The 14,104-nt window shown below is 42.8% G+C and overlaps 1 protein-coding gene across 1 annotated transcript in view; it reads left to right on the top strand.

Annotated features, from left to right (window-relative positions):
* The window catches only part of arhgef17 (Rho guanine nucleotide exchange factor (GEF) 17), a 45,593-nt gene extending 31,489 nt beyond the window's left edge, over positions 1 to 14,104 (top strand). The window contains exons 3-24 of the mRNA XM_086125153.1: positions 2,338 to 2,520; positions 2,966 to 3,082; positions 3,470 to 3,562; positions 3,651 to 3,827; positions 4,205 to 4,255; positions 4,417 to 4,526; positions 5,816 to 5,901; positions 5,980 to 6,098; positions 6,188 to 6,395; positions 7,010 to 7,083; positions 7,173 to 7,256; positions 7,346 to 7,449; positions 7,596 to 7,705; positions 8,020 to 8,139; positions 8,394 to 8,661; positions 8,747 to 8,833; positions 8,936 to 9,003; positions 9,676 to 9,824; positions 9,906 to 10,080; positions 10,220 to 10,315; positions 10,472 to 10,654; positions 10,794 to 14,104. Of these exons, the coding sequence (XP_085981279.1) occupies positions 2,338 to 2,520; positions 2,966 to 3,082; positions 3,470 to 3,562; positions 3,651 to 3,827; positions 4,205 to 4,255; positions 4,417 to 4,526; positions 5,816 to 5,901; positions 5,980 to 6,098; positions 6,188 to 6,395; positions 7,010 to 7,083; positions 7,173 to 7,256; positions 7,346 to 7,449; positions 7,596 to 7,705; positions 8,020 to 8,139; positions 8,394 to 8,661; positions 8,747 to 8,833; positions 8,936 to 9,003; positions 9,676 to 9,824; positions 9,906 to 10,080; positions 10,220 to 10,315; positions 10,472 to 10,654; positions 10,794 to 11,002 (2,871 nt within the window). The 3' untranslated portion in view covers positions 11,003 to 14,104. The remainder of the gene's footprint in view (positions 1 to 2,337; positions 2,521 to 2,965; positions 3,083 to 3,469; positions 3,563 to 3,650; positions 3,828 to 4,204; positions 4,256 to 4,416; positions 4,527 to 5,815; positions 5,902 to 5,979; positions 6,099 to 6,187; positions 6,396 to 7,009; positions 7,084 to 7,172; positions 7,257 to 7,345; positions 7,450 to 7,595; positions 7,706 to 8,019; positions 8,140 to 8,393; positions 8,662 to 8,746; positions 8,834 to 8,935; positions 9,004 to 9,675; positions 9,825 to 9,905; positions 10,081 to 10,219; positions 10,316 to 10,471; positions 10,655 to 10,793) is intronic.

Raw genomic sequence — 14,104 nt, 5'->3', positions numbered from 1 at the left:
TCATCTCCAAATTTTTGAATTGATTTTATTAGACTGATTTAAAGCCCTCAGGGGAGAATTTATTTGAATTTAATTTACACCCTGCTGTATATGTTTTGGTGTGCGCCGCACAGAGAGGCAAACCAAACACACGCAGGGGCACATGGCAGGGGAGATGCCAGACAGATGGGATGCAAAAATAGTCCTTCTCCCCTGAGCTGAGTCATGAGGGTTTTAATGGCCTGCTCGAGGGCACCTTGACAGACTCGAATATTATCTCGCCGCCTGCATTGATTGGTTTGATACTTTGCGTTTTCATGGTTAGTTTAACTTCTAATCTTGATGATGAACTTTTCAGCGTATTTACATTTCCCATCACAAAAACAGCCAACCGTGACTCAATGGGACAAGCTCTGATTTATTCATGGGCTGATGCAGGCTTGTTTCCACGGATTGTGTGACAGTTGGGATTTCTCTCAAGAAGAAACCGACACATTTTGACTCCAACAAAACATCAACAACCTCTAATGAAAAGACCCAACGATGTCAGGAGCGACATTCACAAACACACACTCTAATTGCAACACTTTGCGCTAAAAGGAATCACAACATGAATATGTAGGCGCAGTAACACCCAAAAAAAAATCATCTTTCCACACATCTATAAACAACACATGTACTCCCCGAACAACTGATCAACCTACATCTCAAATCTTTGCTGCGTTTCTACCCCTCAAACACACTCACATGCACCCGCGCACGCACGCACACAATCGAGAGAATGTGTCACGCGTGATCATCATGTGTGACCCTTTCTCAAAAACCGAATTAAGCGCATATGTGATACATAAGCATCGCAGATGGACACTCGCATTGCTGTACTTGTCCCTGTGCGGCCGACGGGGCCCTTTCACGATTGCGTGTGCCTTCAAAGTGATAAAATCATGCTGTGTTCCCATGGCGACCCGGAGAAAGTGTTACCACAGTGACCGGCCGCAAACCGAAGCTGCAGACTCCTGCAGAGGATCTGCTTCTCTGAGACTGCAAGTTCTTTCGTTCATGGTGTTTGGAGGCTTAGAATTTAACGCTTATCATGTATATTTTTACAGCTCAACCATTGTAACGTTTAAAAATAGAGAAAACCAGAGATAACAAATGTTCACTTGTTGGGGAAGATGCTTTTCGCAGTTTATCTACATTGTGATTGACTGGGTAGGCTGGCGTGAAGTGATAAATATCCAATTAAAAGTGAAATCTCACTTTACGATAAATATCGGACGCAACTACACTGTGCTTGGCCATCTTTTTTTTTTTTTTTAATTGCTTGCCGTAACAAACAACTAATTCATGTAAACTATTTACTCTTCACAAAAAGAGTACAAATGAGAGCGTGTCGCTGAATGAAAGAGAAAAACACTTCATCACAAGCCGGAAGCTTCTCAGTGCGAACGAATGATCAATTTCAGAGCTCTTAGGTAACACGTCGCTTGCAAATAGATGAAGGAACTTGAAAAATGATTTTTCTACCTCCATCCTTGTCTTCCCCACCCGCGCTTGAGCTCATCATCACTCTCATCATTTAATCATTCACCAGTGGACTGCTGTCCTTTTGTTTTCTTTTTTTTTTTTTTATGACAAATCATTGTCAAGTCTTATTGATCTTTAAATGCCTTGATATTTCAGCGCATGTTACGTAATCTGTGAAAGTAGGTCACCAGTGTGGCCTCACAGAGGCCACCTGCCAGAGGGTGGACTTGTTTGATGAAATATAAATGAAAGGTGGTATGTGAACTTCCGTTCCAACCCCCAACAGAGCCACCTAGGCTTGCCAAAGATGAAGAGAATGATGCAAACACCCACAGGACATGTTTTGGTGGACTACTTTCAAGTGTATTTGATCGTACATTTCCTGCGCCGTGGGCGGCATGGTGGCTGATTGATGAGCACGTCCTCCTCACAGTGCAAAGGTCCGGCCGGGTTTTGACTTCAGGCCTCCCTGTGTGGAGTTTGCGTGTTCTCCCCGTGCCTGTGTGGGTTTTCTTCAAGTGCCCTGGCTTCCTCCCATATTCCAAAAATGGCAGGCTGATTGAACACTCAAAATTGTCCCTCGGTGTGAGTGTGAGCGCAGATGGTTGTTTGTTTATGTGTGCCCTGCGATTGGCTGGCAACCAGTTCACGGTGTCCCCCGCCTACTGCCCGAAGACAGCTGGGATAGCCTCCAGCACGCCCTCGACCCTTCTGAGGCTAATCAGTTTGGAGAATTGGTGGATCTGAATTTGCTCTAAACTGCTACTTGTCACATGGTGTATATGTGTTGCACAGATCGCTTATTCAATGGTTGTGGTTTTTCTGTCACAGGGCTACATGCGTCCTCTCAAACAGCCGGACGGAGGCTCCATCGTGGACCCGCTGCTGGTGGATGAAATGTTTTACCAAATCCCGGAGATCCTGGAGCACCACGAGCACTTTCTGGAACAGGTGGACGGCTGCGTCAACCAGTGGCATGACAGGAAGACTGTTGGACACCTCCTCATCCAGTCGGTGAGTACAGCTGGCGATAAGAAACCTGCCAATCACAGAGTACACAGAGGAGACAAACAACCATCCATGCTCACACTCACACCGATGGACAATTTTAGAGTGTTCAATCAGCCTGCCATGCATGTTTTTGGAATGTTGAACCCGGTACCTCTGAACTGTGAGGTCGACGCGCTAACCACTGGACTACCGGGCCGCGGAGAGAAAACAGTCAGGGTTTTTAGTGTGGATCTTTTGATGGAAATAAAATATTGTCCTAACTGCCTTTTAAAATGATGACACGGTAACTCACATCAACAATGAAATTGTTTCAGAAATTCACCCAAACAATATTTTAGAATCTATCATTTTCTTATGGTTTGCTGCAGTCAGTGCTTATGAGTCACATTTTTGTGTATGATTTCAAATGCACACGCGAGCCTTGGTATCCTCTTTTTCTTTGCTCCAGTTCTCCAGGGAGACTCTGGCTAATATGTATTCAGCTTACATTGACAACTTTCTGAATGCCAAAGATGCCGTGAGGATCGCTAAGGAGGCCAAGCCAGCCTTTCACAAGTTTCTGGAGGTGAGCGAAAAGTTGACCCATTGACAAAAGTTGTTGTTGTTATTCTGGTTCAGTTTTTTTTTCTTTTTTACATACTGTCAAGTAACTACATAAATAGATGTTCGATTCATGTTGTTCATGGTGACAAATTCTCACTATGTAATTGCAGATGGCTTACTAACGTACTTCTGGAGCATCTAATAATTGTTTTCAATGAAACCAGGTTTTGTCAGAATGTTCAGGTAAAATGAGACAGACCGATGTTAGGTCATGAAAAACCTTCATAAATTGGACCCCAATGTTCTCTCAGCATATCACTCGCACCAATGTCTTCCAAGGCAGACCTTTCAAAGACAGTAGGCCTACACCATCACTCGTTTTCCTCATGACCCTTCCGTTTTTTTAAAGCAAAATATGCGCGAGAACAAAGAGAAGCAGGCTCTGGGTGACCTGATGATCAAGCCCGTCCAGAGGATCCCTCGATATGAGCTTCTGGTCAAGGTGAATTCTCTTCTGAGCTTATTCTTACGGCATCCAATCATGGTTTCTGCTTAGCTACAGTAAATCTGTTCTGGATTCATGTGTGTAGGACCTTCTGAAGCACACCCCAGATGACCACCCGGACCACTCCTTCCTGCTGGACGCCCAGAGGGACATCAAGCGGCTGGCAGAGAAGATTAATAAAGGACGTCGCTCTGCTGAAGAGGCGGAGAGGGAGGCCAGGGTCATTCAGGAGATTGAGGCGCATATCGAGGGAGTGGAACATGTGAATGATTTTTCTCTTACGGGAATATAATTCTCACATTTGTCTGTCAGTGTTGTCAATAGAGGGCAAATTATTATCGCCTCTTTTAGACATTTTTTACCAATTCAGGATGTCAAAGACTAGGATTTATGCTTTGATTAGCAACCCCCCCAACAAGTCGACACAAGTGCACAAACATTTTCATCTGCCACTGTTAAAATATCATTTGTTTAAATTATGTACGGCATTGAATAAATTACAGCATTCCCAGTCTTTAACATTATAATGATAAAGACTGGTAAAGAAATAGAAATGACTGATAAAGATAGAAATGGGACGAAGATGTTATTTCAATGCCTTTCAATGTTTCTTGTTTTTTATTTTTATTTTTTTTTTAGATTTTGAATCCCCAGAGGAAGTTCATCAGGCAGGAGATGGTTATGGAAGCGGTAAGATTTTTCTTTCATAGATGAATGCGTCACTATTGAGATATTTTTTGAAGAATTCAACACAAGTGAATGAATGGGCAAGAATATTTTGCAGAGCGTATCATTTTCAATGCAACGCTGACCGTCAATGACTAACTGAGCTTATTTCATTATTCCTGCAGAAGACAGTTGGCGGGAAGAAGGACCGCTCTCTCTTTCTCTTCAGTGATCTGATCATCTGCACCACGCTGAAGAGGAAGTCTGGATCACTGAGACGCAGCTCCATGAGCCTGTATGTGTTCAAACACGCACGCATGCAGACACCTCCACATTGTATGTTCGACCAGTGATTTCCAACCAAGTGTGCCGGGCCACATTAGTGTGCCGTCAGAGCTATAACGGTGTGCCGCGGGAAATTATCCAAGTTCACTTATTTGGTGAGAAGGTTATTCATTCATAACAAATGATGCATCTTTGTCCATCTCTCTATGCCAGCAACCTATAGTGACGAAAAGAATAAATAAGTGATCTATTATATGGCAAAAAGTACATAATTGACATATGTACCCCCTTTTTGTGACCATTTTGCCTGATGGTGTGCCATGCGATTTTTTGATCTTAAAATACATGCCTTGGGTCAACAAAGGTTGGGAATCACTGCACTAGACCACCAACTTCCGCTGAGGGCTAATAATCCTCATTTGGATCAGCACCTTAATAGAAACCCACATTTGCCTATTGAATTGTTTTAATCATTAATAGCATGACTTATTCCCTTGAATTGACTTCAAATGAAGAAAATATCTCACAATGTAAACTGCGGGGAAAAATTAAAAAACGTCAAGGATCACATTTTCATTCAGATCAGTCCCGCAGTTCAAATGGGTCTTTGGTACATGCTGTATTTCTCCACAAAAACTTGAACTCTGTGCCCTCTAGTGGTTATTTGTGTTCTTAGATTTTCCAAATACTGCACTGGAATACTATATTTCCTCAAATAGCACTCCATAATATACTCCGTGCATCAATTCAATGCTGGGTGTTTTCCCCCTTCCGAAAACAAGAACAGGCTATGCCACTAGGTGGCTGTAGTTGCCTTTTACTAACAATCTGGTAGTGTACTCCCATGATGCAGTCACCTCACCATTGCATCTGTAAAAAGATCTGTAACGCTTCAAAAGTTCTCAACACAAGCAAACAAAGACATCACATCGGTCATATATCTTATTTCAGGCTCACCGGGCTTCTCTGAAAAGTAGAGGGGAGCATAACGTTCAACTAAAACAGCAAATTTTAAGTCAAACAGTGACTGTAGCTATGCTATAGTTGTTGCATGAACCTTGATGGTGGCAAACTCAATTTGAAATAATATGTCATGTAATGCAGTATTATCATAAAATGCATTTATTCAAATGCGTCCGTCATATTAATACTAAATAAATGCCAGATACTCTGTAGTTTTGTAAATAAACTCCCCCGACCACTACACGAAGGAAATATAGTATTTTAAATGCTTGCATCCGTTTTTGTCTGCAACTGTTGCTCACGTCGCGTCTTTTATGTCGCTGCTTTGCCCCTCAGATACTCTGCCACTAGTGTAATTGATACATCGAGCAAGTATAAGTTTCTGTGGAGGCTTCCTCTGGAGGACGTGGAGCTGGTGAAAAGTAAGATCACCTGGCACTTGACTAGTTGTCATTCTTGAATCTCACCTGTTTGTTTTTTTAAAATTCTTTTTTCATCAGGTTCCACTCAGACAACAAATAAGGAAAACGTACAGAAAACCATCAGCCGACTCGATGAGGATTTGAGCACGCTGGGTCAGATCAGCAAATTGTCGGAGACCCTCAGCTTGCCGCACCAGGTGCCGTGTACCTATGAGGACACACACTTTGCGCCCATTATCCCATGATATGTTCTCATGGCGATCATTTTCCTTATTTTCCACTCTAGCCCCTAGATGAGGTGATGAAGGATCTGGTGGCCTCTGTGCACAGGGAGCTGTCGGAGAAACAGTCTCTGGCCTTCAATATGACCTTCCTACCCACCAAGCTGGAGTTCACCACCGTATCGGCCGAGAATAGCTTTGTTTTTGAGTTCACGTCACCTGACGTTCGCTCGAACTTTGAACAGGCGTTTGAGGAAGCAAAAAAGAAGCTGGGTCAGTGAGTCGTAGCGTATCATTTTCTCATGAGCAATGTTGGGAAAGTTCATTTTCAACGCGAACTAGTTCAAAGTTCACTTCATGATTTTTTGGAATGAACTTGTTTCAGTTTCATTGTTCCCAAAATGAACAAGGTCATAGTTAATTTTTTCTTTTCTTTTTTTTTATACTGCCTGTTTTTTTTCCCCCTCCCAGCGAGGAAATCCTGTCGCTTCCAAGCTGCCATCATGCTTTTTGCTGACGCGTGCAGCTGCGTGAGGCTCCGTGGCTTCGGTTGTCAAAATCAGGTCTTATGACCCGACATATGAAGGCTCATTTACCGTTTGTTTCACAGAGTTTTCTCCTTGAAGACTAACGAAACCTGGCCTTGTTGAGAAAAAACAAAAGGGTCACTCAAAATCCGTTCACAGGTGCCAGAATGGGCGCGTTCGTATACACGTTCATCAGGCAGAAATACACGACGTTCAGTTCACTTTTACCCAACATTTTATCCATTGAACACTTTCAGATACAACCCTGCTCATGAGAGAGATGTTGCACAGTGTGGATGAATAAAAAATAATAGCTAAATAAATCATTGACCTTCACTTCGAGTTGTCTTGATTGTTTAGCCATGACTCAGGACCAGTGGGACCCAGAATTCCTGAAGGCTATTCCCATCATGAAAACACGCAGTGGAATGCAGGTGAGTGTGGCACAAATGCCCCCTTGACACAATGATCGCAATCATGTCTACACAAGTCATCCCGACATGTATTCTTGCTTTGGACCTAGTTTTCATGTGCATCTCCGAGTCACACCTGCCCCGACAGTGGCTGCGAGGTGTGGGTGTGTAACAGTGACGGATATGTTGGACAGGTAAGAAGCATGAGAGTACTCCGAACCATTTATTTGCATTTCATCTGTTCTGCTTGGATCTTGACAGCGTTGCAATGTTTCCTCGTTAGGTTTGCCTGTTGAACATTAAAGACGAGCCCACAGTGGAGGCCTGTATTGCTGTTTGCTCAGCCAGGATTATCTGTATTGCTGCTGTCCCTGGCCTGAAGGGGAGGTCAGTGAACACGCACCATACACACACACACCTGCACACACACACACACACACACACACCTACACACACACACACACACACACACACACACACACACACACACACACACACACACGCACACAAATCTGTCTCTCTTTATTTCACAGGGAGCGTGCACCAGAAGCTGCCCCACCATCCACAACACCTGAGCACGCTCAGCAGCAGTTACATATTTCCATCTCACATTCTTCTTTGGAACTGGCCGAGCAACCAACAGGTAACTGTTCACTGTTCACTGTTCACTGCCACTTTTCCAATTTATTTCTGCCCCCTCATCGCTGGAGCAGCCGAGTGTGCCTCTAGAACTCATTATTCAATCAGATTCGATGATTTGCCCAATTCCGAGAAAAGTTGCGGTGATTGGATGAATTTGCATGAATTGTTGCCATTTGTGGAGGGACTGTTAAGATAAGATAAGATAAGAAAGTTTATTAGTCTCGCAATTAATAAAATAATTAATAAACATCAAATAAGAAGTGATGATTTGATGTTCATCGGGACCGTGTAGTCTGACCGGTTTATTTTGTTCAGGTCCAAGTGCTGAGCTGGTCCCATTTGACAGTGACGACACAGACGATGAGGATTCACCAAGCCCTTCATCCACTCTACAGAGTCAAGCCAGTCACTCCACCATATCTTCCAGCTACGGCAGTAAGTCAAACCACACACACATGTGACACAATCATACAGCATATGAACTGAAGCATTGAGACACCCACTCTTTACATCAACAAGAAGCGAAAATGCTAAAAATACGGATTCGGTATCGCAGCAGTATCGTAATGATATCGCACTTCTGGGAAGTTTTTTGCGTTAGATTTCCACATGTTCAATAGTCTCTGGTGACACAGTTATCACCGATTAGTCTATGTAACATTCATCCTTATCGTCCTTCCGTCCTAAAGATGAAGAGGCTCCGTGCTCCAAAGGCTTGGCTGCGGAGACCACCAGCAGTGAAGAGGAACAGGAGTTCTCTGTGACAAGCTCATATTCAGCTCCGGGGATGTTGGCAGTAGGCGGGGGAGGTCGAGCCAACACGGAGAGCCCCATGGACGGCCGCGCCATGCGCCGCTCCTCCCGGGGATCTTTCACCAGAGCCAGTCTGGAAGACCTCCTCAGTATTGACCCAGAAGCCTACCAGAGCTCTGTGTGGCTTGGCACCGAAGATGGATGGTGTGTGGTTTACAAATGGTCAGAAATATTTCCACAAACACAAATATTGTCACCTAATATTCTATAATTCTTCTTTTCCTGGCAGTATTCACGTGTACCAGTCCTCGGATAATATCCGCAACCGCAAAAACAGCATGAAGATGCAGCACGCGGCTTCCATTTTGTGCATATTGTAAGTGTATCGCAGTTACATTTTTGTAATATATTCAAAATAAAGAAAAACCTTTCTGTATTCATTTTTCTATATTCATCCTTTTTATTTTATTTTTTGCAGGTATTTGGACAACAAAGTCTTTGTGTCATTGGCTAATGGTGAGGTCATCGTCTATCAGAGAGAAGCAGGTAACCTCACAACGTGAGCATAACGTTGTTAGTTACATCTTGTCATAACTTATTATACTTCTAGATTACAATACATTGCATCACAACATCTTAACTCAAAGTGCTTTCACGGTCACCTATTTGAAACATTAAAATCGCGTTAACTGAGCGTCCCTACTATAAAGCACCTATGTGAAGTCCTTTACTGTATATCAGGCTGTTAAAATGTATTTTATTTTGATATTCTAACACAGACTTACAATTAAAAAGAAAAAAAAATGCAGTGACAATATATTGATGTGAGCTTGCTACGATGCACTGCCAATGTACTTCACATTTTTAAGATGTCATTGACAATAGCTTTGATCAGGTGTATGAAACATCCAATAAATCCAACTGGAACTGATCAACATTGCAGTCATCTACCAAAAAAGGTGGACGGCAGTGTACCCTGGCCCTCACCCATGAAAGAGAGTCTCTCCGTGCCAGGAGCATGACCTTTTCGACCACTTGCTTTCAAAAACCTGATTGGCAGTGGCTAAAATTGAACCCATGCATTCTTAACTCATTCAGTACCAGCCAAGTCTAGACCAAGTTTGAAAAGACGTTTAAAAACGTCTTTGGGAGTGAATGAGTTAATCGCTGACGATATTTCATTGAAAGATTATATTACAGTTCCTTTCCAATCTACAGGTAGTTTCTGGGACTCTCAATCTTCCCAGACATTAGTTCTGGGTACTCCCAGCAGCCCCGTCACCAAAATGGTTCAGGTCGGAGGAAAATTGTGGTGCGGCTCCCAGAACAGAATCCTAATCATGAACTCAACGACACTGATGCAAGAGGTAAGCACTGAGATGGAGAGTGATGCACAGAAAGCCATATCGAGGACTGATGCGGAAAGGGTCTCTCTCTCGCTGTCCCAGCATCACTTCCAGGTGGGAACGGACAGCAGCCGGTGTGTGACTTGCATGGTGGCGTACGGTCAGGGTGTGTGGTTGGCCCTGCAAGGCAGTGCCCATGTTAAACTGTACCACGCTCAAACGTGGGAGAGCGTGACGGAGGTTGATGTGGCGCCTGCCGTTCACAAAATGCTTGCAGGTGAGCTCATAAGGGAATGTGTTGAAAGTCCCAAAAGTTGTACAGATTGATCAAATAAGGACAATGTGCGGAGTTAGCCCTTCCCCTTGCTATTATTGCCCACCGCCATTCATTCGGATTCGTCTCCGTTATCATTCAGGTGCAGATGCAATCATCAGACAGCACAAAGCCGCTTGCCTGAGAATCACAGCGCTGCTGGCCTGTAAAGATCTGTTGTGGATTGGCACCAGCGCAGGTACAACTACAATTTCAATTTCTGAAGTCATGAGATTGAAACGATGGTAGAAAGGCAGACAATTAAACAGTGTGGTTCAAGACATCCGACAAAGCGAAACGACCTTGGTGCCCATCTCTGCTTTTCTTTCCGACTGAAATTCTTTTTCCTTTCCAGGTGTGGTCCTCACCTTGCCAATCCCAGCAATTAGTTCTGGAACAGGTGCATGTGCGGTGAAAACCCCCCTAGTTCCAATGGGCTCTGCTCACGGACACACGGGCCACGTTCGATTCCTGACATCAGTCGAGTTACCGGAAGGTTTGGGAATTAACATCCGTCCTCCCACATTGGATTCCACAGGTACATAAAAGTGTTGCAACAAACACAATCAAAGGTTTAAGGCCTGGAAAAAAAAAAACTGTCTTTGTGTTGTCTATTTATTGAGAGCAAAAGCCGATATATTTTTTAAGGCCCGAGAATTGTGCCAACTTTTTCCTAGGCAAGCAGTCGCAGGATTGCACCGTTATCGACGGCAACCTTCAAAGGCACGATTCCACTCGCCGGCGAGCCTCTGCCCACCTGCCTCCCAAAAACAATCAACTTGTCATATCGGGCGGCGATGGCTATGAGGACTTCAGACTGAACAATAGCAGTGAGACTATCGGGCGGGATGACAGCACCAATCATCTTTTACTGTGGAGAGTTTGAGATCATCAAGCCCAATTTGGACTTTCGGATCCAACTTTTTCACGTACTGCATACAAATGCTTCAGCCTTATGTATGTTGGTGTTGTTTTGGCTCTGCTGTGCATTATGGCTTTGAAATCCCTCTTAAACGTACACGCGAGTATGTTCATTTCCAAAAACATAGTCCTGGCATGTGTGCTTATTCTAGGACGAGTTGCACAACATTGAGTGGATTTCATTTTTTTTTTTTTTAAATCATGGCATATTAAAGATCCATGAAAAAAAGAAGTCTGAAAGAGGTAGAAGATGCCGAAGTCAAATACTCCTCGTCTTTTGTCTCAATTTGACTTGCAGGATGTTGCAGCAAAATGTTTTAGTTCAAGAAGCATGACCACGCAAAGCATTCCACATTGTCGTGAGATGTAATTTTGTACTGTGTTCAGTGATAACGGGATGCTGACGATTAACCGAGAGGTTCGGCGTTGAAGTAGACTTCTTGAAACCTGATTGACCCCCAAGATCAGATTGAGGCCAACATATCCTCAGCAAAGAGTGATCCAGTATTTAAAGAACACACTGAAGGAGAGGATCCAAGCACATGAACAAGGTGCAATATGTTAGGAAGGTATGTCGCCACTTTTTGCGCGTATGTTAAATCCATCACTTCTAATTATCTGAATTATTAGTCATTCGTTCTTGGATCCACGTGTGTGTTTTCCACTAATACAAAGTTATCATTACCTGTTTAATGTTTATAGACGACACCAAAATTAAGTAAGTAATGTGTCTTTACAGACAAAAATACCTCACGTGCATTACCATGCCGTGACTATGCCAAAGCCTTCGTTCTATGTCTTAGTTTGAATGATCGGAAGATTTATTTTGCCAGGATGACAATTCGGCACAGAGATTGCCGACTTTCTCAGCAGGGGCTTTTCAAGTTGATATACTAAGTAGCAGATGAAGATAGTTGTGTACAGTATTTATGGTTTTGACTTCAACTTATGCTAGACAGCACTTAATTTATAGAAGATGTAGCTTTCACCATTTCTTCATGAGTAGAGGTTCAACGAGGTCGCAGTGTCAATTCCGGGGCACGCGGATTGAGTCCGAGAGCGCATACAGCACAGGGAAATAACAGAAGCCTCAAAGATACTTCAGATTTCATTTTATTTCTTTCACCGCAACACTTACTGTCATGTTTCCACACCCTTCGCCCCAATCTGAACATGTTAAGGGCGCACCTGCAAAACTGCAAATATATATCTGCCATATTTGCAAGAAAAAAAACGCGAAAGCATAAATGTATTATTTGTTTCTTGTTTTAGTGTGTATGAGTGGCATACTGTACGTGTGATTCATTTTCACCTGCTTTCATTTCAGTCTTTAGTATGAATGCGCTAGATACTGAGTAGGTCAGAAGGACAAGTGCTAAGCGCCTGCACGTGCCTTCGTAAGGCTAGAAGTTAAGCCATTTTACACATTTGCGCATGCACGCACACACACACAGATGTCATTGGAAGTGAAGGACAGGTGAATGTATCCTTACACGGACCGTAGCCTCGGGATTTCGGGTTTAGCGCTGATCGTTTTGGATCACTCCGAGCCGAGAAAGCGCACCATCAGCCATCTGGGCTCTTCACCTTGTGCATCAACATTGGGTAGCCCATCCCACTGCGAGGGGGGAGCTAAATTTTAAGTGGATTAAACTGGCTATTGTGATATCTGATTGGTGGTTAATGAGAGCTTGACCTTGCATGACATTGAAGAGCACCTGTCTTAGCATTTGCTGAATGCTTTCTATCATTGGCTGCAATTTTCTTCCCATAATTTAGTTTCACCTGTGGCCAGTACGTGGTCGACCACATTAGACATTTTAATCGGTTAAAAGCACATATTGGAGAGATTTTTTTTTTTTTTTGGAAGGATCGTATTAGTACTTCATCAGTTTACAGTACACTGACCAGCCATTACATTAGGTTCATCTGCACAATCTAAACAGATACAATAAAAAAATGCTGCTTCACTTGTACGAATTTGCCCTTTAGGAAGATAATGATCACGTTTACTTAATGCTGCGGCTGGTCCAAAAAAAAAAGAAGTTTACCGGTACTTTTGTTCAGACTAATAATAAAATATTAAAGAAATACTTCCACCGAATGCTGAGACATCAGACAAATTTGATTTTTGAAAATGCCAAGTGGTTCAAGGTCATCGTTTAGTCTTTTTTGACGGTCAAGTGTGTTACTAGTGCCAAAAATCTGTGAAAATGCTGTACCGTACAATGTTGCTGGTTATAGGGTCCAGAGGAGCATGCAGCTATGTTTTGTGTATATAAACCAGAACAACATTCACGCATTATCTATGTGCAAGATGTGGATCAGTGTGGTGTTTTACAATTTCACCATGAGTTGTCCACAAAACAAAAACAAAAAGTAGGCGCAATTTCTTGATGCTTGACCCAACGATTTCCTAAATTACTGTAGGTTATAATAATGTCCAAATATAATTTGATTTTCTCACTGTCTGCCTCGTGGGTATCTTTCTGTATTTCCTCAGGCAATTTAAAAAAAAAAGTTTTTTTTCAGCAGGCACGTTTCACGCTTAAAGTTGACTTCCGCAATACTGAAGAATAGAAAAGATAATCTGGTCCATGAATCCCTTAAATTTATTTAGCTTGTATGTGACCTCCTCATGCCTGATATGGGCAAAGTCTTTATTTTTGTAAATATTGGTAGAGATGACCTTTTTCTGTAAATAAAGCACCCAAGGTCCCCAATTGTCGATATTAGTCCAAGGGCATATTTTTATATATTTGTGGAAAGCTTTTTGCTTGTGTTTCTCTTTTGTTTGTTTTTTTCTCCTTCCAACGTGCCCTGTGAACACCACGTGTAAATTATACCTGTCATCTCTCCAAAAGAAGACTAGATGGCCTCTATTATGACCAAGCAAAGGATTTGTGCCATATGTGTTGTTGGTGATAGCCATTTTCACTATTGACTGTGTTTTAAACATCTGAAAGGGGTAAACAATTGCCTTACATCTTGTAGTTGTCATTTGTCACTTCCGGTGTTTGCCTGTTCTTGTTTTGTCATCATTGATTAATTAAATACGTTCACTGGT

This window comes from Hippocampus guttulatus, chromosome 12 (assembly GCF_054856545.1).
Source record: "Hippocampus guttulatus isolate MCC_2025c chromosome 12, RoL_Hgut_1.0, whole genome shotgun sequence".
Lineage (NCBI taxonomy): Eukaryota > Metazoa > Chordata > Actinopteri > Syngnathiformes > Syngnathidae > Hippocampus > Hippocampus guttulatus.
Note: the sequence above shows the minus strand (reverse complement) of the source record. Positions and strands in the feature narration are given on the sequence as shown.